This window comes from Mesocricetus auratus, unplaced genomic scaffold, assembly GCF_017639785.1.
Source record: "Mesocricetus auratus isolate SY011 unplaced genomic scaffold, BCM_Maur_2.0 Super-Scaffold_100031, whole genome shotgun sequence".
Classification (NCBI taxonomy): domain Eukaryota; kingdom Metazoa; phylum Chordata; class Mammalia; order Rodentia; family Cricetidae; genus Mesocricetus; species Mesocricetus auratus.
Window position 1 is genome coordinate 13884416 of NW_024429212.1, and position 23763 is coordinate 13908178.

Genomic DNA, 23763 nt, shown 5'->3' on the forward strand with positions numbered 1-23763 from the left:
CTCGAGAGGCTCCAGAAACATCGCCTGTATCTGCTTGGTGACCCTGGAACTCTGGGTGACAATGCTGTCCCTGTCCGAGCCCCTGCCCTGGTTTCTGAGGAACTTGTCCCCGGCTTCCCATTCCTGGAAACCCCCGGCTTGGCCGGATGGGGCTAGGTCGTCACGACCCACAGCTGCAGTCACCCCCTTTGTGTGCATGACCTGCAGAGTCTCATGGGGACCACTCTGAGAAAATCCCTGTGCTTGATGGAAGGTTCCAAAAATTCCTAATGACTTCTCCTCGTGGAACTGTACATTCTAGTTTGCATGATTTTAACACTGTGGGATAGCCCTGCCTCTCCAAGTTGAACAGCCTTAAAAGCTTATTACAGACTGTTGTCAGCCATAACAAGGAGCCAAACGGGCTGCGTAGCCACAGCCCCTCCTAAGTCTCACCCTGATGCAAGCTGGCTGTGTCCTCTGGTGTTGGTGTTCAACTCCTACGCATCCTGCAAAGCCCAATTAGACAGTCCCCGTTTTGAATATTGTCTGGACTCAAGGTACTCATCCCCTAGAGCCCTCGTTAGCTGAATGGCACAGGGGACATCAATAAACCTTTCCTGTTTCCCGTTGGTTATGCCAGATGTTGTGTCTCAAGGCTGGTAAAGTAACTAATGCACAGGCCGGTGAGCTGTCAACGCCGATGCCTTACCTCTGACCCCCAGGACCCACAGGGCTGCAGAGGGACAACTCCTGCAAGCTGTCCTCTGACCCCTGCATGGACCATGACACTTGTTCACCCCCCCAACACATGCACAATAAATAAACTGCAATTAAAACCAGAACGACACCAGGTGTACTGGTTGCCGTCACGTGTGCCCTGTGACAGGGGCAATTCAGCTGTGAACATGTCAAAGATCCCACCTTGGTGGTCTTTGTCTTCAGTAGACAACGAATGAAGAACGGCTTCACTTACGTGCACAGAATGGACTGGTCTTCACGGTCTGCAAACAGAGAGGAGAGAGTGTGGATCAGACAGAGCCTGAGTCCAAGCATCTGAGCCTGCCTCAGGCTTCCATGTGGCGGCCGCACTGGAGGAGGCCAGGGGCCAGCGGTACCGGATGCCCAGGACACAGGGAATCCATGAGGACAGTCACAGTCCCTGAGGTGGCCCCTGAAAGAGGTCTGAGCCTGATGTACCTAGGAGGCCACAGACCACCAGCTGTACCAACTCTGCCCTGATTAGGTTATAGACTTAGTTCAGGCTGACTGAGTACCCTTATGGCCTCGGGCCTCTCTGCTCTGAGGCCTGGGGAAAGCGTGTTAGCTTGCTGTGTGGGCTTCCTCAGCTGGGACGTGTTCTGGTAGACAGCTCTGGGTTGAAAGTACCAGCACTCATCTCTCTGCTTGTGGGACAGGAGGCAACTCAGGTTCCTTTACATCTGTCTCTGTGCTGCCCCCCCCATTTCCCCCTCCCCTGTCATCCTTGAAAGCTAGGCTGGCTAGTTCTATGTCAGCTTGACACACGATAAAGTCGTCTGAGAGGAGGGAGCCTCAACTGAGGAGATGCCTCCTGAAATCCAGCTGCAGGGCATGCTCGTGATCGGTGATTGATGGGGAAGGGCCCAGCCCGTTGGGGATTGTGCCATCCCTGGTCCTGGATTCTACAGGAAAGCAGGCTGAGTAAGATAGGAGGTGCGAGCAGCCAGCAGCATCCTCCCGCGGCCTCTGCATCAGCTCCAGGTTCCTGCCCTGATTTCCTTCAGTGAGGAAATAAACCCTTTCCTCACGCATTGCCTTGGCCAGGATGATGTTTCATCGCAGCATTAGCAACCCTAGTAAGACAGAAGCCTTGGGGCAGGTTCTTCTGCGCCCAGAGAAGGGTTAAGACTGCACCCAGAGCTGGGCTGACTGATCATCTGACTCGGAGTCCTTTCTTGGTAAGTGCTAGGGTGGCACAGAGGCCACCTTTGCCTCCCTCTAGGCCCTGGTTTCTGTCCTTCTGCCTCCTCCTGCCCATGCCGGTGTCCCCGTATGTCTGCAAGTCTCCACATAGACTCTGCTCTCCGGAAGGCGGCATGTCAGTGCTTAATGTTTAGTGCCAGAGACACCCCACCCTCCATCATGGGATCAAAGGCCAAGCAGGCATCGCTGACAGCTTCTACTCACAAAGTCTCCCAGAGGGCCAGCCAACGCATGGCCATCCCTGCCTATGAGGGACATGGGGACAGCAAACAACACTCTAGCCAGCAGCCAAGGGCAGAGACACCAGAGTGCTAACACCTGATGGGCAGCGCCAGAGGAAGCATCTCTCACATCTATGGCAAGGTGGGCCTCAGCCTTACTTTCTCTCGTAACACCTGGTCTGTAGGACACTGTACCCTCCAGTGCTAGCAAGATGGCCGAGTGCCCTGTCGTTATCTGTTTTGAGTGGATCAGAGGAGAGATGGACAGACAGATGGACAGATCAGAGGACAGATGGGAGGATGGATAGATGGATAATGGGAGCAGGAAATCAGGAATTCAGGCCATCCTCGGCTACACAGTGAGTACCAGACCAGGCAGGGCTACATAGTGAGACCTATCTTAGAAAAGCAGAGAAGGAAGGAAGAAGAGAGGGAGGGAAGGAGGGAGGGAGGGAGGAAGGAAGGAAGGAAGGAAGGAAGGAAGGAAGGAAGGAAGGAAGGAGAAAGAAATCCAACATACACTGGTTGAGGCGAAGGCTGGAGGAACCAGTGCCCTGTGACTAGAACCCAGACAGCAAGAATGTCTCTGTAGCCCCATAACCTGACAGGGTCTCATGTAGCCCAGGTGAGCATCAAATTCACTATGGGGGGGGGAAGGGGGCCTCAGGTACCTCAGGCCTGGAACTTTGCTCTCTGAGCTGTGTCCCCAGCCAGCCCTGGCCTCCATTATTCTAAGAAAAGACTCAAACACTGGCAGACCACGGTTTCTCTTCTTCCATCTGACCCGGGGAGGGAGCCAGACTTTCTCAGTGACCTGGCATGAGCTAGTCCTGGAGCAGGCAGGGTCAGAGGCTCCTCGGACTCCAGGAGGAGGGGCAGGCTTTGTGCTGTGACACTGGCAGCTCCCTGGCCCGGGATGTTCCCACAGGAAACACAAGCGTGGGAAACAGCTCTGGGCAAAAGAAGTGCCCCTTTGGGTCAACTGCTGAACTGACCGTGGGGAGCTTGCCTGAACTTCCCGTGGCTGGGGCTTTTGGTTTCCTCCCTGTGCCCGGTCTTTGAGAGAAGCCAGGGAGATGATGGTGAGATACCTCACTGGGCAAAGGCGTCTGCGGTCCAACCTGAAGACCTAAGCAGTCTCGGGTCCACGTGGCGGAAGGAGAGCAATGTCTCCTACGCCTGGACTTTTGACCTCCTGCCACACATGCCTCTGCATGCACACACAAAACCAACAGATGCAATTTATATGTGTTTAGAGGGGGGAACAAGGCCCTCTGCCCTTCCAAACACCCCCACCCTGCCCACTCAGCCCTGTTATTCGTGGCTGTGAAGTCCGCAGGGCATGAGCCAGATCAAAATAAGTAGCTTCCGGTACACAACATCACACGAGTGCCACGTCTGTCTAGTTCTGGAACATTCTGTCGCTACCAAGTAAAACCTGGCCATCACCATCCACCCGGCCATTCCCACTCACCCTTGGCGCCTCACATGTTCAGCCTGTATCTGTGTTCACATGTCCACCTGCTCTGGGAATTTCACACAGGTAGAAACACACAGCACCTCCTCTCATGCCTGGCTTCTTTCATGTTTGGGAGGGTTATCTGACCATTACCACTTTAACCTGCTCCCAGCCAAGTAATGCTCCACTGTAGAACAGGCCACATTTTATTCATCCATGCATGGAAATCTGGGTTGTTCTGCGAATTGCACTGCTATACAGGCTTTCGCGTGCATGTTTTCATTTGAGTACTTGTTTCCAGCTTCGAAATATTCCCCGAGAGTCAGCACCTCCATGATACTACCCCTGGCTCCACGCCTCTCTGGGCTCGGACAGTGGTCTGTCTACTGTCCACCTCACCTGCAGGGAGTCCCTGGGCAGCGGCACAAGTTTCACACTGTCTAACTATAGAGGGATGGTTGATTTGTGTGTTCATGAAGACAACTGGCCTGCAGACCCAGAAGCAGCATCTTGAGAAAGAGGTGTCTTCTCCTAGTTCTGCAAAGGTGTCATGTTATCCCTGGATCCCTGTGACCAAAGGTTCTCTCTATCGTAGCAACTAACCTCGCCATGATCATCATATAGCCTGTTAACTTTCCAGTATATTTTTGGGGAGCGCATATATGACATACAGTATTGCTCTTGTTTTTTTTCCAAGTTAGTAAAAAAAATAAACAAAGGACTGCTTAGCATTATATTAACACTCACCTCAAAGAGAAAGGAAAGAAAATATCCATCAACTGACGAATGGATATAAAATTGTGGTATGTCCATTCAATGGATATAAAATTGTGGTATGTCCATTCAATGGATATAAAATTGTAGTATGTCCATTCAATGGGCTATTACCCAGCCATGAACAGGAAAAGTGCTGACACCTGCTACAACAGTTATGACTCTTGAAAAGACTATACCAAGTAAGAAAACCAGAAAGTGACTAATCAAAGGGTTCCATTGACCTTACTTGTCCATAACAGGCAAACTTGACTTCTTGCCTGGAGCTGGGTGAGAATATGGAGCGACCTCAATGAGTACAAGATTTGGGGGAGGAGGGATAACAGATTTCAATTAAGTTACCTTGGCAGCTCCATCTACTGTAAACAACTCGCTAATGACCTGTGAGTTGCATATCTATTTATCTATTTTGATTTTTTCAAGACAGGGTTTCTCTGTGTGTTTTCCTGGCTATCTCAGAACTCTCTCTGTAGACCAAATTGGCCTCAGACTCACAGAGATGCCCCTGCCTCTGCCTCTGCCTCTGCCTCTGCCTCTGCCTCTGCCTCTGCCTCTGGAGTACCGGGATTAAAGGTGTGTATCGCCACCGCCTGGTATGACTTGCATACTTAAAATTGATTTATTTATGGTAGATAGTTCTAAGCTTTTAAAAAACACAATTTTGTACTCCCTCCTTCTTGTTTGTTGTTTTTGAGATAGTTATGTAGCCCAGGCTGACTTCAAACTCACAACCTTCCTGCTTTTACCTCTGGGAGCTGGGGTTTCAGGTTCTGCCCCCACACTTGGCTTATAGCCCCATGCCTAAGCCGTGCTGCACACCAGACCCTGGAAACACAACAAGAGCCACTGTTTCTTGCATCTACAAAGCTAATGGAGGAGTAGGGGAGTTGTGGTGGTTTGAATGAAAATGACTCCCATGGGCTCATGTATTTGAATGTCTAGTTCCTAGTGAGTAGACCTATTTGGGAAGGATTAGGAGGTGTGGCCTTTTGAGTGGGTGTGGCCTGTTTGGAGGAGGTGTGGCCTGACTGGAGGTGGTGTAGTCTTATCTTGTATTTGGATGGGGAGGGATTTGAGGTTTCAAAAGTCCATGCCAGGGAGAGTGTCTCTCTCTGCCTGCAGATCAGGGTGAAAAGCTCTCAGCACCATACCTGTCTGCTTCCCACCATGATGACCATGGGCTAACCCTCTGAAGCTGTAAGCAAGGCCCAGATGATTCATTTTTTTAATAAGATTGCTGCAGTCTGAACACTGACTAAGGCAGGAGTCAAATGAGCAAAGACATGACTGAGGGTTACAGCCACACTGGACAGGCAGCAGCGCGCAGATCCCAGGATTACCTTTGCGGCTTCCCAGGACGACAAGAAGCCTTCCAGGGTGTGTCTGTAACTGAACGATGTCAGAGATGTGTAGGAGTGCAGACGGTGTGTGTGTGTGTGTGTGTGTGTGTGTGTGTGTGTGTGTGTGGTGCAGGGGACCAAATGGGGTTGGGCAGAGCATCCCTGGCCTAACCAAAGCAGCTCAAAGACAGGAAGAGCCCAGCCTTGGGGACCTGTGGGCGGTGACAGCTTAACTGTGACTCAGCTTCTAGCCGAGGGCTTGGGGTCCGAAGACCTTACCCCATCACCAGTCTGCCCTGTCTACCCTTCCTACCTGTCCCAGGGTCTTGCCTTTGGAAAGTGTGAGTCTTGGGATGTGCTCTGGAGAAGGGGGATAAGGGTCCTGGAATCACCCCCCACTGAGACATCGCAGGTCGGGACTCCCTGGAGGTGCCCAGCATCCCAAAGTCTCACAACTATTTCAGCGGATCCCCAGCCGGAGTTGTTGCTGACTGGCTGAGGCTGAGGCTTGCCGGCTGCTCATAAAAGGAGGAAGCCCAGAGGAGCTGGGAAAGCACCCCAGGCTCCACACCTCTCTTCCTCCTTCTCATACCAGCCTGCTGTAGACGTGGGAGAAGGAGGGGACTCCAAGGTCGAAGAAAATGACCCCCTACTTCATGTCTCCCAAGAGGTTGGCTTCCAGAAGGTTCTGTACTTGTCAATCCTGAGATTACTCTGACACCAGGGCAATGGACAGCTAAGGTTCAGGCATGGCTCGGGTAATCCTCACACTACTTGGAGCAGATAACAAAGACATTGAGACACAGATGGACTCCACCCCAGCTCTGCAGCCCTGATTTCACCCTAGGCCCCTGTGGACCTGGCCCTCTCCTCTTCCACACTCTCTGTGGAGACTCGGGTCGCCTATAGGTTTGCACTGGGTCCAACCTTAGAACTGGACCATTGAGGGGCACCTGGGGCAGGGGACTCTGGTGGTCTCTTGGGGCTCAGTTTTTTAATAACCCCCTTCTCCTGCCTCCATCCCTGGGAGTATCTCCCATCTCAAGTTCATGGTCACCTCCCAAGAGGTATCCACTGTTTCCTATTTTCCTTTTCATTGACAGGGCCCTCTTGGTGCTGATGAGGTGAGAACAAGGCACTTGTGGTGACACAAAGCCTGCTCCACACCTCCTGAGGGAGATAAGAGTAAAATCTTATCTGCCTTTCACACCTCCCTGCTTGACCCCAGGGACCCTTGGTGATGACCCACAGGCCCTGTCAGAAGGCTTAGTACACCATCTGTGAGTCCAGCTGTGGGCTCCTCAGTGTTCAGCCTTCAACACCAGATAAGAAGAAAGACCCATGGGGGACAAAAGGCCTTTCCTGGGCTGGGGACCAAGCACAGTTAGCTCAGCTCCACTGTTGGATCAGGTAAACTCCAGGGGTCCTAAGGGTCACAGGCACCAAGTTCAAAACAGTCTGACACTATCTGATCTCTGGAAAGCTCTTCACTTCTCTGAATCTCAATTCCCATCTGTAATAGGGGATTGACAATAGTGCCCACCCCTAGTATTGGATGACCAACAAGCCATGCATGTATGTTCAGGGGACATCTGTACACACACACACACAGACACATACACACACACACACACACACAGAGACACAGACACACACACACACACACACACACACACACACACACACACACAGGAAAATTTGCTGTTCCCTTAAGACCAGCAAGGAACACATCACTTTAAATTTTAATTTTGTTTTCATTTAGGGTAAAATTATGGCAAGTGCACAATAAAATTTCAGAACTGAGTTTTAAAGTTCCTAAGTGAGTCCTGTCTGTGCACCGCCCCCCCCACTTTTGATAAAGCATTGAGAGCGCCCCTTGCATATAAAAAGCAGGAAACAACCATCCCCGTGGACCTGGGATGTTGCCCTGTGGCAGTGGGCGGGGCTAGCATGCACAAGACCCAGGGCTGAAGCCCAGCACCGGAAGGGAACAAAGAGAAGCCCACAGCAACAACACCAAATCTTAGAATCCAGACCAGACAGCCGCCGAGGCCGAAACACAGCCGCCGAGGCCGAAACACAGCCGCCTAGGCCGAAACACAGCCGCCTAGGCCGAAACACAGCCACCCTGCGGAAGGCACTGTGTGATTCTCTAGCTAATAGAGTTCAGATGCCTGGATTTCTCACTTGGGAGATGTTTGCAATGTCAAGACAGACCAAAGGGCGTGGTGCCCACTCATTACCTTCCTTACCCAATTCCCTGCTCAAGTTGTAAAATCCCCCCACTCGCCTTCTCCAGAGAAGCTGGGAAGGTACAGCTTCAGAACCCCAGCCACGCTGTCTGTCTCTAGTGCTGAGGGTTAGCTCTCCTCAGAGCTGTCTGTCTGTCCATGCGTTAATATATCTCTAAGTAAACTTCTTACTTCCAACAATCCATTTAAGTGTCCCTCTTGAACCTCACACCCAAGACCTTAAAAAAAAAAAAAAACAGCAAGAGCTGGGCGGTGGTGCCACACACCTTTGATCCCAGCACTCGGGAGGCAGAGGCAGGAGGATCTCTGTGAGTTCGAGACCACCCTAGTCTACAGAGTAAATTCCAAGACAGCTAGAGCAACAAAGAGAAACCCTGTCTTGAAAACCAAAACAAAATAAGAAAAGAAAAGAAAGACCAGAAGTGAAAACCCCAGAACAATGGGAAACAGGTTGACAGCAAGTTCTACCACAGTGAGCGGAGAGAAGAAGAGTTTAAAGGGTTAGAGTAGAAGAAATTAAGACTCACCACACGGAAAGGATCGATACTCCCACAGTGAAATGGAAACCAGAGAGCAAAAGAGCAGTGCCTCGAGGATCCCGAGGGGGGAAAATAAACGATGCCTTGTTTAAAATTTTAGACCTACCCAAACCAGTCTTTATTTGGGCCACGTTGAGGCTTTTAGCCATTCGCGGTCTCCATACGTCAGGAAAGCGTGCATCTCATCTTGAGAAGCTGCAGGGGAAGGCGGCGTTGGAGCGGGAGAGCAAAATCAAGAGAGGAGAATGCAAAGGCATGAGCAAAAGAGGGTTGCACTGGGGAGGGACAGAGGGGACTTTCAAGGAGACGGTGAAGACGCCTGGTGACGGGCACCAGCCGTGGGCAGAGTGAAGGTGGGCGGGAAGACTCCAGTCACGACAATCAGGGACAGACTATCCATCCGCGATCAGCCCATTTCCAGACCTATGGGGGTGGGGCTAACAAGGGGCGGAGCTTGTGATCCAGTACCTGGAAGAATCAGACTGGGGTGGAGGGAAGGGTTATAAGCGCTAACTCTAGGGAAGACAGTAAGTCACGAAGGAAAAAAGAAATCGTGGGGAAGCGCAGAGCTGAGCGCCGAAGAACGTCGCAGAATCTTAGCAACACAAAAACTGCATCGTGTCTGCCTAATCCCAATCAGGTCGGGTCTGAAATGAAGACAAGCTACACTGAAGTCCACGAGACAAGGCAGGACGGTACAACAGGTACAAGGATGGACAAGTTACACCCTGTCCTCTCACAGCCAAGAGTCAGCAGGCGATGGAAAGCGGGTGCAGTGTTGGAATATAGCCACTAGTTAAAGACAGATGTAAATACTTGTGGAGAACGGGCAAGGAGGACTAATGTCCTTCTCCAGTTTGAGGAACTGTTTGATGCTGAATCATCAGCCTGTATGTTTTTTTTTAATGAAAACGGAAACTGGCTTTTTAAAAAGATAGTAAGAAATCCCTATATGCACGGACACCGAACATTCTAGCAGAATGTATACTAGACGAGGGTATATATGATTCTTTCCTTTGCAGGGAAAATAGTGGGGAGAAATTCAGCATGTGTGCTCTTACACATACAATCAAATAAAACCAACAAAAAAAAACCCCAAGAATGTCTAAAAACTTAGAATCCATGATTGTCTCTAAGGAGGTGAGCTAGGAGTCTTAAGTCGGGCGGCCTCTGAACCTGAACATATTATCTTTCACCAAACAAACCACAGGCACGGGGCAATTTGAAAAGGGAGTGAGACCTCATTTGCGTATATGTAAGATAAGCATTTCCCTGTGTGTCGGCATGCTTGCTTGAAGATGGGCACGCACGTGAGTGTTCATGAACACGTGAGTGGAAGCCTAAGGTTAATGGCAGGAATTCTCCAGGCTCTTAGCACTCTCCCACCTGACTCATTGAGGCCAGGCTAGCGTCAGTGAATCAGACCTAGCTTCACTGATAGGGCTAGTGTCTTCACTGAAGATCCGCCATTGTTTCTACCTTCTGGGGCTGGAATTACAGGAGACCTGTCATGCCCCCCACCCCGGCATTCACATGAGTTTTAGGGCTCTGAACTTTGGTCCTCTTGGCTGCATAGCAAGCGCTTTACCTGACAAGCCATCTCCTTGGTGTCCCCTAAAATATATTTTTAATGTTTATTCCATTTGCTCCTCTCTCGAGGAGTTTGGCTTCCTTGGAGGAAGGAATGTCATGAGCTGCAACACCTAGGTTCTCACCGTCCCAGACATCTCTTCTAGACTTCCTCTGTTCATATCCCGTCTTATCAGTAAACCATCCTTCAAAGCTCCAGGTCCTCAGACTCTCTAAAAACAAAAACTATCCACCTATTCGGCCCCTACTGGATTCTTTTCTTAAAACAACTCCACAGCCAGGTGGCAGTGGCATCTCATGCCTTTGATCCCAGGACTCTGGAAGCAGAGGCAGAGTTTAAGGACAGCCTGGTCTACAAACTTGAGTTCCAGGACAGCCTGGAAAAAAACCTTTTCTGGAAAAACCAAAATCAAATAAAAAAAAAGAAAAAAGAAAAGAAAAAACTCAACTCTGTCACCTGACAGATACTGGACGGCTGCTAGCATGCCAGGCATCAGCAAATGAACTGTTGACACTACTGTCACCTTGCTAACCAGAGCAGGACTCGTGGGACTCAGGAGTCGCTGGGCCTGTATTAGTGGCCATGTATCACCATGTTTGGTGCTTAAGTGTTTCCAGGGTGACCCCAGTCCTGCCTGTGAACACCGTAGCCTAACTCAGAAAGCACTGAGGTGGTAGCTGGGGACGCTGGCTTCACTCCCGATATTAGTAAGCACAGAAAGTCAGCCGGCTGGCAGGTGCCACAAGTCAGCAGGTTTATGGGGGTGGGGGTGGGGGTTCACACCTGATCCACACCACCCTCTATCAACGCGACTTCCCCACGTTGGTGCAACCCTGCTGATGTGAGTTCAAGCCCCAGAACCCACAGTGGAGGGAGGGAGGGAGCCGTAGTCCTCTTACCTACGCGTGTGCTTTGGTATGCTCACACGCACACAGACACAACCTTAAACTTCAAATGCGTAAGTTCACCAGAAAGCAACAGATACGGCTGAGATGAGTGACTGTCGCCAGTCCACTGAGTGTGTCCTGGGGTGTGGCACCGCAGACGGAAGCCGGGGCCTCACTGGGCCAGGCTAGTGCTCCCAGCACTGAGCTACACTCCCAGCCCAATTTCCACTTCTCACCTGGGACAGGGGCCACACTCAGCTGCCCAACTGGTCTTAAGTGCTCCTTGTAGCCCGGACAGGCCCTGACCTTATGACCCTTCTGAGCAACTGAGGCTACACGCCTGTGCCACCAGGCCCAGCACTTGAAAGATTCCCTTCTAATTTGTGTGTACATCTGTGCAGGTGTCTGCAAAGGCCTCAGGAGAGCACCAGGTCCCTTAGGGCTGGGGTCTGAAGCGGTTGTGAGCTGTGTGCCGTGGGCGCTGGGAACTGAGGTCGGGTCCCCAGCAAGAGCAGCAAGTGCTCGCGACTGGTGAACAAATTTCTTCAAGCCCCACTTTAAAGGGTTGGGTTTTTTTTCTGTTTTTTAACAACTGCAGAGTCCTATAACAACTTTTCCCCTCCATCAGCATTCGGTTCTTCTCTACTAATTAATTTTTATTTCTTCTCTTATCCAAAGAAAACCTGCTTCATGGACCTCCCTAAACCCTGGAAAACAGTCGTGAGTAGCTCAGTGCCTTTTGCCCCGCTGAGAGACTGGCATGCAGACAAAGCCCCCCAAACACACTATATGGGAGGGAGAAGGAGATTTAGAGTAAGAGAGATTAAAGCTAGCACTGGGGCGCGCAGACAGACTGGGGTTCTGGGGCTCACTGACCGGTCAACCTACCCTAGTTGGTGAGTTCCAGGTCAGTGAGAAACCCTGTCTCAAAAGCTTCCAAATCCGAAACATTTTTAGCCCAAACCTGAAGTCACAAAGGGGAAACTCCACTCGACCAAGGGGTGCTTCATACACACAATTATTTAAAATACTGTCAAAAACTGCCTCGGAACTGTATAGAGACGAAATATGAAAGACTATTGTTTTTAGACTTGAGTTCCAGCCCCACAAATTCTCATCATTCATATACGAAAAATATTCCTGAATCGGGGGGGGGGGGGAGTTCCCAATCTACAGTGACTCTGGTCACCAACATTTCAGATGAAGGATTCGCACCCGAACTTGGAATGTGCGTGCAGAGGCCTTCCATTGGCAAGGCCAGCACAGCGAGTCTCACGGAAGCTGTGACAGAGACTGCCGTCCCCTTTCACATACAGGGGAAACTGAGGCCAGGGAGTGGGAGACATCTGAACACCATCCAGGCCCACGCAGCTCACCCACGGCCTGTCCCCAGCTTCCTCCCCTCTGGCTGCTGGCTGGGCCAGCGTCCTGGAACAGCCACAGGGGTGGCAGAAGCCAGGGAAGGCCATGTCTGTATTTGCTCAAGCCCTGGGTTCCCTGCCCCCTCCTGGCTGCAGACTGAAGTTCGTTTTGCTTTTGCCCTTTTTTTAGTCAAGACGCTGCCTGCCAAGCTCCACATTCCTGTTGGGGACTCAGCCAGGTGGGGGGTGGGGACTGAGCCCTGAGGTGGCTCTCGGGCGGGCGACTCACCTTGCAGCATGCTCCTGTAGGCCGTGTCGGCGATGGCGTAGATGTGGGGGGGCATCTCATGCCTCTTCTTGCCCTTGTACATGTCCACAATCTTCTCCGAGTAGATGGGCAGGTGCTTGTAGGGGTTAACCACCACGCAGAAGAGGCCCGAGTAGGTCTGCAAAAGGGAGCCAGGCTGAGTGCTGGGCATTTGGAACGGGGGTGGGGGGGGATGGAGGGATGGAGAGAACTCCCAAACCCACAGTCAGCAGCCTCACTCATGCCGTGGTGGGGAAACTGAGGCTCCTCAGGACAAAAGCAAGACTGGGCTCCCAGGCCACCTGTGGCCAAGTCTTAGCCAGTTCTGAGCTCCCAATCCACCACCGTCCTCTGTCTCACTAAGCCTCAGGAACTTGCGCACCTGTGTGTACATGTTCATGTATGAGGCACACCTGCACATGTGTGCAGGCATGTGGGGGCCTCAAGTCAACATGGGGCTTCTTCTCCAATCCCGTCCTCTTTATTGTTTGAGACGGTGTCTCTCGCTGAACATGGAACTCACCAGTTGGACTAGGCTGACAATAAGCTCCAAGGATGCCCCTCCCCGCCCCCGTCTCTGCCTCCCCAGCACCAGGGTGACAGGAGTGTGGCTCACCCCAGCCAGCTTTTTCCCACGGGGCACTGAGAACTCAATTCAGGTCCTCTCGCTTGAGCAGCAAGCAACGTTACCAACCCAGCCATCTTCCCGGCTCTCCCAAAATCCCTTTCTTAACCGTCTTTGTATTTTCTATTTGATTAAAAGATAGAATGCTACTTAAAGAATGCCAGTGGGTGGCGGTGGTGCACACCTTTAATCCCAGCACTAGGGAGGCAGAGGCAGGCGGATCTCTGTGAGTTCAAGGCCAGCCTGGTCTACAGAGCGAGTCCCAGGACAGCCAGGGCTACACAAAACAAAACAAAGAATACTGATGACAACATAGTTTTTGTTTTGTTTTTCCGAGACGGGGTTTCTTTGTGGCTTTGGAGGCTGTCCTGGAACTCGCTCTTGTAGACCAGGCTGGCCTCGAACTCACAGAGATCCTACTGCCTCTGCCTCCCCAGTGCTGAGATTAAAGCTTTGTGACTCAGCAGTGTCTGCCGCTCCCCCCAAGAACTCCCAGGTCGGGAGAGCTCAGCAGCAGTGACTGGAGACTCACACCCACCGAGGGGAATGGAGACAGGGAAGCCCTAAGGGCTGCTGGGGTGACCATGGGAATTCCTGGGGTGCAGGGCAGTCCAGATCGGGAGGATGGAGGTTCAGAGGCAGGGAGGACTGCAAGCAGCATGAGGGCTCCCTGAAGGTAGTTAGGTCCCTGCTGCCGCTGGGACAGGCAGAGGGAAGAGGCGTCCTTGGAGGCCATGGAGGGCCAGGACAGCCTCCAGCTTGGTGTGAGATCTGCCAGTGTCTTCGCAGCTCAATCTCTGAAAAGGCCAGCAACAGCCACGCCTACACACCTGAGCTCCTGTCTGTCCCCTCCAGCCCCACCCTAAGATGGTGGATACTAATTAATGACTGCCAGGGGTTAAGTTGAAACCTCCCCAAGAGAAAGAGGCGGCTTGCCTTTGCCTGTACGTCCTAGAGAGCTCGAACTGCACACAGTAGGTGTTCGGTGGACACCTTCTGTGCCTTAAGTGTGGCCTGTCCCTTCCTACCCCTGACACACCCAGGATCCCAAAGAGAAGCGCCAATCATTAATTCGCTCAATGAAAACCAGCCAGTCTCTACCGGTTTCAGGTCTCAGTCCTGGCCCCTGGGTCCCTGGGGCAACACCCTTTCTGCATGATGTCATTCAAGTCTGGGACACCACCACCATCTCCTACCCTGGCCTAAACCCCAGGTGGCAGTTAGGAATACTGGGGACCTGAGCTTGAACCCTCATCCTGCTACCTTCTCACTGGGAGACCCTGGGCAAATCTCAACCTCCCCGAGCTTCCGCCATCTTGATCTGCAGACCACAGGGACATACAAGCGATTCTCACAACTTTGCTCCAAAATGATGCACATGGAGCATCCAGTACCACGCTGCATGCAGCAGGTGCTCAATCAGTGTGATCACGCCTGAAAGCCCTTAGTCTTACGAGACCAGAAAACACGGCACCTTGGGATGTCCACACACACTGTTCCCACTGCCTGGAATTCTTACCCCCTGGTCTTCCCAGATCCATTTTCATCTGCGCTGTCAACGTTACCCTCCCGGACTGAACTGTACACTCGTGTGTCTACAGCACCCAGCACAGCACCCAGCCCAAGGTAAACGCTTTTCCCCTGAGTATTTCCTGAGCGGAATCTGTAAAAGAAAGTTCTCCCGACCCCACCTCTGAATTTAAAAAGAAGAGGACGCGACCACTCCTAGGTACGGCGGAGGGGGTTTACTGTAGATATGAGGGAGAAAACAGACAGAGGCTTCTGGAAGGATCCAGACTGAACTGGACCTTGAGCAGGCTGGTAATGGGAAGCAGGAGGGAGAGACAAGCCAATAGGCCAAGAGCCCAAGAAACCAAGCCACCCTGGGTGAAGAGAGTGTAGCCCAAATGTGTAGGTCGTTTGGGAAGGGCAGATGGGGGAAGGCCAGCCAAGCTCAGGGCTGGAGAGTTTGGGGTGGGGGTGGGGACATGCCAGCCAGGGTGACTCTTTAACAGGAGATGCTGGGAGAACCTGGGGACAGCAGCGGCCTTGGTGTGTTAAACACACACCTCTAACTAGCCATCCGTCCTGGGTTTGCTCCTAGTGTGTTGGAACCCCCACCCCACACACACACAGCAAGCACTTAATCCATGACTCAGGCAGATCTGAGTCTGACCCCACCGACAAATCCTCCTGAGGAAACCAGGGTCTCATGCCCAGGAGAGTCCCTCTCCTGATGCTTGCTTAAGTTCAGAGGTCCCAACATCCCCTCCCTTCCCATGTTCCAGCCAGGCATCTCAAGGCCCAATGCCACCAGCAGGTCCCAGCTGGAGTAGGATCTCCTCTTTGTGACCGTATTAGGAAGCAGGCCCGGCTGCTCCCCGTGCTTTATATGGTCAGCCCCAGAGCACGGAGCAGGAGCTGCTCCCAAGGCCTTGGCCTCAGGAAGAGAAGGACTGGGAGTGATCGGGAAGAGGCTGGCTGAATGGGCACGTGCCAGGGGCAGCCTTATCACCCAGTAGATGGGCACATGGCCTGACCCTGAGCCCCCTCTCCCCTCCAGAGACTAAGGGAACCCTGCATTTGTTTTCTACAAGGCTCTCTGTTGCATCCGCACTTTCTGAGTATCTGTGCGGAAGACAGAATGTGCTTCTGCTGTGGCTGGAAGACCAGCAGCAGCTGGGCAGCCTGTGGTAGCAGGTAGCCTTGCTGGCACGGTTCACGGCCACAGCAGGACGTTCGCCACGAAGAGCATACGTTCAGATACACACATGTGCCGAGTGTGGGCTCCTGCCTGCCATTCTGAGGGGACAGAGTGCGACCTGCATTTATCTGTATGTATAAAATGGTGTCCGGGGCTTGGTATAAAACAAACAAAAAAACAAAACAGGAGTTAAGAACAGTGGGGACCACACCTATAATCCCAGAGCTGGGAAAGCTGACCTGGGAGGGTCTCAAATTTGAGGCTAGCCTGAGCTAAATAGTGAGATCCTGACTCCAAGCAAATGGTGGGCCAGTTTGTCCGAGTTGAGGTGGGGTGAGGGTGGGAAGGATGAAGAGCTGGAGTGAAAGGGGGGGGGTCCTTCCATGGCTTGTTTAATGTCTGCATACCTTAGCCGTTCCATAGGCCGTAGATCTCACTAGGTGGGTGCGACCGTAGGCACAGCTGAGCAAAGGAGCGAGCTGCATACGGCTCAGGGAGGGACACTGCTGCTGGATTTGTTAGACTCTCAGACCTGTGCAGACGACCCTGTAAATCACATTTGTCCCCAAGATAAAGGGCTGCCTCTACCTACCCACTATGTCTACTTTTTTTTTTAAGATTTGTTTATTTATTATGAATACAACATCCTGCCTCCATGTATGTCTGCACGCCAGAAGAGGGTGCCAGATCTCATTACGGATGGTTGTGAGCCACCATGTGGTTGCTGGGAATTGAACTCAGGACCTCTGACAGAGCAGTCAGGGCACTTAACCTGTGAGCATCTCTCCAGCCTTGTATCTACTTTTTATGTAGGTACTGAGTATCTGAACTCAGGTCCTGGAGCTTACATGACAAGCACTTTCCCTACCGAGCTACCTGCCCAGCCTCAACACATGCTTTTCCAAAAAGACTTTGTGTGGATAGCCCTCCTTCATCTCTGTTGTAAGAACTAATTCACGAGGCTCCACGAGAGGTGGCCTGCAGCTGTCCTTTTTCTTTCTTCCCTTGGGGGCTCTGTGGAGTGGCTTCTTCCAGTGTCCCTATTCAGGAAAGTCCCTGGCACATGATAGGCCCACAGCTGAGCTCCTCCTCTCCCATGGCTCCACCCCCACCTCCCTGAGCACAGCACAGAGCTGACTGCTGAGGTCCTGAGTGAGAAACTGGAAGCAGAGAGGGCTCTGCCAGCGACAAAGTACAGAAGGCTCAGGGGACCTGAGACCAGGAATGGGAGATACAGGCCAGGTGTGCCCTAAACCCTGCAGCAGCCCCGCAAGGCGCCCAGAGTCAGAAGATGGGGCAGGCCCTCTGTCTCAGACAGAACTTTCCAGATGCCCAGGACGAAAGGTCTGACAGGGCCTCCTGAAAGGCCCCTTGTTCAGGATGAGTACAGCAGAAGGACTCTACCATTAAGGGAAAAAAAATCAGGCAGCCAGCCTCCTTAACTGAAGGCCCAGAATTCCCTGGCACACCCCCGCAGAAGGGACCCTAACATCATGCTGCCGCAGGCTGGGTCACTCCTGGCTGCCAGACTCACACTGTTTTTATATTATCCCGGGAAGGAGTTTCTGTGAAGTGATTCACTTGAGCAGAATGATTCCAGACGTCAGTGGGCACACAGTCCTTCGGCCAAGAAGATTGACTCTAATCGTCCCACGGAAGCGTGCCAGGGGTCTGGAGCGTCCAGACAGCTTTAATCTGTTTCTAATGCCCCAGCCCTGTGCCTCTCAATCTCCACCGTGTCAGAGAATTGTGAGGTGAAGTGACCATTCGGGCCCGTCTCCGTCCCCACATAGTGGTGATGTGTCGTGGGGGGAGACTCGAGTCCTAGAGCTCAGCGATCTATCCAGCAAGTCCTACTAATTTTCCTAATCTGGAAAAAAATGTAGGGCGTTTTACAGTCCACAAGGGGCTTTTTTTGTTTTTGGTCATTTTCAGGAAGCAAACTGTAGCAGGTGTGTCTAACTTGCAGCCCATGGGCCATGCGAGTCCCAGAATAGATATGAAGCTGGCCCCCCCCACATCTGTAGGTGACAACACTGGGCAACAGTGTCAGAGGTTGGATGCCCTGAAGGGCTGGAATAAGGTGTTATTGTCACAAGAGCATCCTCTTCCAGAGGATACTCAAGGGACATGACAAAGGAGCAGTAACAGCCAGTCACAGCACATGCGTGTCAACATTTGTGTATGAAAATGCATGCTCGCGGCAGAGGTTGGTGACAGGTGGCTTCCTCGGTTGCTCCCTGCCTTACTTTTTCAAATGGCGTTACTTACTAAATGAAGAGCTCATCAAGTCAAGCTAGCCTGGCTGACTGGCGAGCCCTGGTGTCGGTATCTCCCATCACTGGGGCTACAGACACGTGCTGCCATGCCCAACTGTTTACACGGGAGCTGGGTCGAAACTCAGGCACACACACACACACACACACACACACACCAAACCCTGGTTTTGGAGACAGCCAGCCCAGGCTGGCTGTGAACTCCCAACCTCCCACACACTAACCTCCCAAATGCTGCGATTACAGATCTGCACCACACCCGGCACTCAGAGACACATGTCCGGTCCCCTTCCTTCCACAGGGAAGCTAAGCAGGGGTGATGCCCCAGATACTCACGTAGATGAGGCCCGAGAAGTAGCGCTCCCTCAGGTTGTGCAGCACGGAGGCCTCGTTGAGGCACGTGAGCTCGGCCATGTCCTCCACCTTGGAGAACTTGGGCGGGTTCATCTTCTGGATGTCATCCTTGCCCACCGTGACCTTCTTGCCGTTCTCCACCAGCTCCACGACCACCTCGTCGCCCTTCTCCTCCTTGATGCTGGCTGCCTCGAAGCCCTGCTTCTCCGAGGGCACCCATACCAGCTTCTTGGCCACCCAGTCGGCTTGGGCCATCGGGCTGTTGATGAAGTTTTTGTCCACGAAGAGGAACTTCTCGTCATCGCTGAGCTGGCCTTTCTGCGCCATGGTGCCCGGTGGTCCCCTGCAGAGTGCAGAGAGGGGTTCAGAGTAAAACCGAGGGACAGGGTCGCCCTCGCCTCACCACGTTTGGGGATGAAGGGTGCAGAAAAACATTCTCACACATAAAAATAAGAACGTTCCCTGCAGTGTTGGTTATATCATCAAAGAGGGCAATAAGCCCAAGGCTCTTCAGGAAAAGTATGGCATGAGAGCTTCATAATGAAACCCAGACAATGCAAACGCCTACCCAGATAAGTAAACCAGGGCATGTTCTGACAGCGAACTACTACTTGGGGCTTAAGAAGTCTGATATGGAAAGACAGTTACCCCTTCTTGGTTTTGGTGTTTGAAGGCAGGGTTTGTGTAGCCCTGGATATCCTGGAACTCGCTCTTTTGACCAGGCTGGCCTCAAACTCACAGAGATCCACCTGCCTCTGCCTCCCGAGTGCTGGGGACTAAAGGTTTGCACTGCCACCACATAGCCAGAAGATACCTAAATCTTAACTGGCCCTCTACAAAATAAAAGGTGGGTCCTCTGATGCGAAAACACAGGGCCACCACATGATTCAATAATCCCATTCGTAAGACAGATGAATGCACCAGTGCATCTAAGATTGTGCTCATAAATGTTTCTAGCAAGCTTATAATATCCGCAGAGTAGAACGCCGCAAATGCCCATGGACAGATGAACGAGTGAATAAAATAAGGAGATCCACGCGGCAGAGCAGTATGGGGCCGTATAAAGGAGCAGAGGGCTGCACCCGCTGCAGTGTGGCTGAACTTGGAGACGACGCTGACATAAGGGCCACATTTATCAACGTCTCCAGAAGAGGCAAATCCATGAAAACAAAGTAAATTATCCGTTTCCGGGAGCTGGGCAAGAATCACAGAGTAACAGCCAACAACAGACACATAGTTTTGTTTGTTTGTTTTGTGGGGTGAGGAAAGTGTTCTTGAACTTGTAGCAGTGAATACACGAATCTAAGAACACACTAAAAACAATTGAATTGAAAAGCTTCAGCAGGCAAGGGAGGGGCTAGGCTTGGTGGTGGACGGTATGCTTAGCTTTATAAGACCCCGAGTTCTGTCCCCAGCATCAAAGACAATGGATGAGGAGATTAGATTGACTGTGAATTGCTTCCAAATGAAGCTTTGTTGCAGGGAGGGATGCTGGGATTGGGTACCAAGAGAGCATTTTTAAAAATAAAAGGGAGGGCTGGAGAGATGGCTCAGAGGTTAAGAGCACTGGCTGCTCTTCCGGAGAGAGGTCCTGAGTTCAATTCCCAGCAACCACAGGGTGGCTCACAACCATCTATAATGAGATCTGGTGCCCTCTTCTGGCCTGAAGGGATACATGCAGACAGAACCCTGTATACATGATAAATGGATAAATAAATAAATAAATCTTTAAAAAAATAAAAGGGAATTGCAGAACAGTAGAATAGCCTGTTTTCCTGCTTTAAAAAAATCTGAGGACTGGAGAGATGGCTCAGAGGTTAAGAGCACTGACTGCTCTTCCAGAGGTCCTGAGTTCAATTCCCAGCAACCACATGGTGGCTCACAACCATCTGTAATGAGATCTGGTGTCCTCTTCTGGCCTGCAGGCATGCGTGCAGGCAGAACACTGTATACATAATAAATAAATCTTAAACAAACAAAAACATATGAAACCTGGACTGGTGTGCAGCCCAACGACGTAAAGTAAAACACAGCATAGCATATGTATGTGTTCATGCATCCACGTGTGAACACGTGTGCACTCACGAGTCTATCTGTGTGTTCATACATGTGCCAGGTGTGTATATATTCACGCATGTTTATGTTTGTGCACTGTGCATATGTTGATGTGCACACGTCTGCACGTGTACAAGTGTGTTTCAATGCCTGCACATTTGTCCATTCATGTGTGTGCACGCTTGCTTGTATCTATGCTCAAGTGAGGGAGTTCACACGTGTGGAGGCCGGAGCTGGATGTCAGGCTTCCTCTTCAATCGTGCTCCATATCATTTTTGAGACAAGGTCTCACCGAGCTTGGAGCTCACCCTCGGACACACTGACCCTGACGTCCTCCAGCCTCCAACTGCCTAGTGCTGGGATCACAACCGCCAGGCCTGACCTAGGATCTGAAGAACTCAGATCTCCAACCTTTGCAGTTTCCTCAGCCTTGGGCTCTTCATTGTAAGAGTGGCTGTTAGCTGGAAAGCTATAGGAGGGCGGTCAAGTGATGGGTCAGGGTGGCACCGCCAAACCCCACAAACTAATCAGACAGACACACAGACAGGAAAAATGTAGGAAGACAGACGGCAGCTTCCAGAGGCGGCCAAGCACGGTGGCTCACACCCGAGGTTTCAATATCTGGGAGGCTGAGGAGAAATGATTTCTGTGAGCTCTAATCCAGTTTGGGTCTCAGAGTTAAGAGTCTGACTTAAAAATCAGACAACAAAAATGAGCCTCCAGATGGGATTCGAAAGCAGGTACTATTACCACCAATAAAGCACAGCAGGGGTGGGGCCAGCAAGAGGGTCTCAGTGGATAAAGGAGCTTGCTGCCCAGCCTGACAACCTGAGTTCAAGCCCTGGGACCCACAGAGTGGAAGGAGAGAGCTGACTCTACAAGTCTACAAGTCAGACTATGATGATCTCTCTCTCTCTCTCTCTCTCTCTCTCTCTCTCTCACACACACACACACACACACACACACACACACGTGCACATTCCAACGAAGCCCTGTTGCATGGATGTACCCTGTGTGCACCCTATGCCTACACAGCAAATCGAAGATCAAAGATAAAGCTTGCTTTGCCTGTATAAAACGCTTGCCTCTGAGAAGGCAATATAGTATAAAAAAATTCAAGGCCATCCTTTGCCACCCAGCAACTTTGGGGCAGCTTGGGCTACATAAGAAAGACCTTGTTCCAAACAGCAAAACAAACAAGCAAACAAAACCTTAAATGAACAATTTTGTAAAATTGAATGCAGTTGCTATAAAAAGAATGTTATTTAAAAGTACCTCCCACCTCAAAAAAAAAACAACTTAAAAATTTTTTAAATTTATATGTTCATGTGTTTTGTGCACACGTGTGTCTGTGTCCTATGTACCTTCCTGCAAAGACCAGAAGAGGGAGTTGGATCCCTTAGGACAGGAGTTACACGTGGTTGTGAGCCACCATGTGGGTGCTGGGAATCAAACTCAGGTCCTTTAGAAGGCCACCCAGTGCTCCTAACCACTAAGCCGTCCCTCCAGCCCCAACCTCAAGAGATTTAAGAAACAAGCTATGAAAATCAAAATTGAAGGTTGATTTGTTGATGAGGCCCTGCGTAGTCTGGGCTGGCCTCAAACTCACAACCGTCGTGCCGTGAGTCCAGCTCTGAAAGCACACACCCCCACTTTTACTTTAGATATTTTATTAAATTCTATGGTGAGAAGCCAGGCATAGCAACTTCCAGTTTCTAGGAGGTGGAGGAAAGAGGAATTGTTCAGTCATCCTCAGCTACTTGGAGAGTTCAAAGCCATCCTTGGCTGCATGAGATATTTTTGTTGGTTTGTGTGTGTGTGTGTGTGTGTGTGTGTGTGTGTGTGTGTGTGTGTGTGTGTGAGTGACTTTAAACATTAAAGGGGGGAGGGTATTGAGAGATGACTCAGGGAATAGAGGTGACAGCCACAAAACCTGATGACCTGAGTTCAATCCTCAGGGTCCACATGATGAAAAGATCAGACCAACTCATGCAAGGCATCCTCAGACTCCCGTACAGGTGCCATGGCATGTGTGAGGCCCCTCCCCCACACACACACCCATGAACAGGAGCCATGGCACGTGTGAGCACACACACACACACACACACACACACACACACGCACCCATGAAACAAACGTTCATTTCTGATTGTTAAAAGTGAAAACAAAGTAAAACTTGCTCTAAGCACACAGTTCAGCAGTGTGACATAATAGATGAGGGCCCTTTTTAAATGGCCTCCCCAGAGGACTGGAGCAGCGTGTCACTCCTCCTCAACAGCGGCGGGCTCTTTTTTTTACATTGCAACTAAGTTAGAAAGCATCATAAAACATTCAACAGAAAAGTGAAAAGACAAGGAGACTGGCTTTTCCAGGAACTTCATCTGAACCAGGGCCCAGAAGCGCAAACAAGATCAAGAGCAGAGATTGAGTCTCCGGCCATAAAAGGAGTGAGGGCAGCGGGCTGCTCCGGAAGGCTTTGTTGCCCGTGACAGTGTGAAGTTGAGACTGCTCTGGTCCAAGCCAGGGAGGCTGAAATTTTGGTTTCCAGACTGGGTGGTTTGGAGACCTGATGCCCAGGAATATGGGGGTAGGGACAGGGATCAAGGACGCTTTTCAAACACAGCAGTGATGACAAAGCCAACAGGCAGCACTCAAGTGACAACAGCAGCCAGACCTGAGTGTGAATCCCTCGTAGTGACATAAAAAGCCAGGCTTTCCATGTGTGATTGTAACCCCAGCGCTCGAGAGGGGTCAGAGAGCTTGACGGAAGAATGGGGAGCTTCCAGGTCAGGGTAGTCCCTGTTTCAGGGCTGAAGTGTGCACACTCACACACACACACAGACACACACACAGAGAGGGGGGTTCAGGGCTGAAGTGTGCACACGGTGCAACACACACACATACACACGTGCACTCGCGCGCGCGCGCACACACACAGACACACACACAGAGACAGAGAGAGAGAGAGAGAGAGAGAGAGAGAGAGAGAGAGAGAGAGAGAGAGAGAGAGAGAGAGAGAGCGCACGCAGGTGAGCAGGTTCAGGGCTGAAGTGTGCACACGGTGCAACACACAC

The 23763-nt window shown here is 51.4% G+C and overlaps 1 protein-coding gene across 5 annotated transcripts in view; it reads right to left on the bottom strand.

Moving 5' to 3' along the window:
- Myh11 (myosin heavy chain 11) overlaps positions 1–23763 on the bottom strand; it is a 96366-nt gene that overhangs the window by 63843 nt on the left and 8760 nt on the right. For 4 of the 5 annotated variants that reach the window (XM_040733612.1, XM_040733611.1, XM_040733614.1 and 1 more), the window contains exons 2-4: positions 18617–18977; positions 12658–12814; positions 956–983 (exon numbers count right to left, since the gene is read on the bottom strand). In XM_040733612.1, coding sequence (XP_040589546.1) covers positions 956–983; positions 12658–12814; positions 18617–18961 — 530 coding nt within the window. In that variant the 5' untranslated portion in view covers positions 18962–18977. Of the gene's footprint in view, positions 1–955; positions 984–8635; positions 8694–12657; positions 12815–18616; positions 18978–23763 lie in introns of those variants that run through there. The other variant, XM_040733615.1, reaches the window with a different exon arrangement.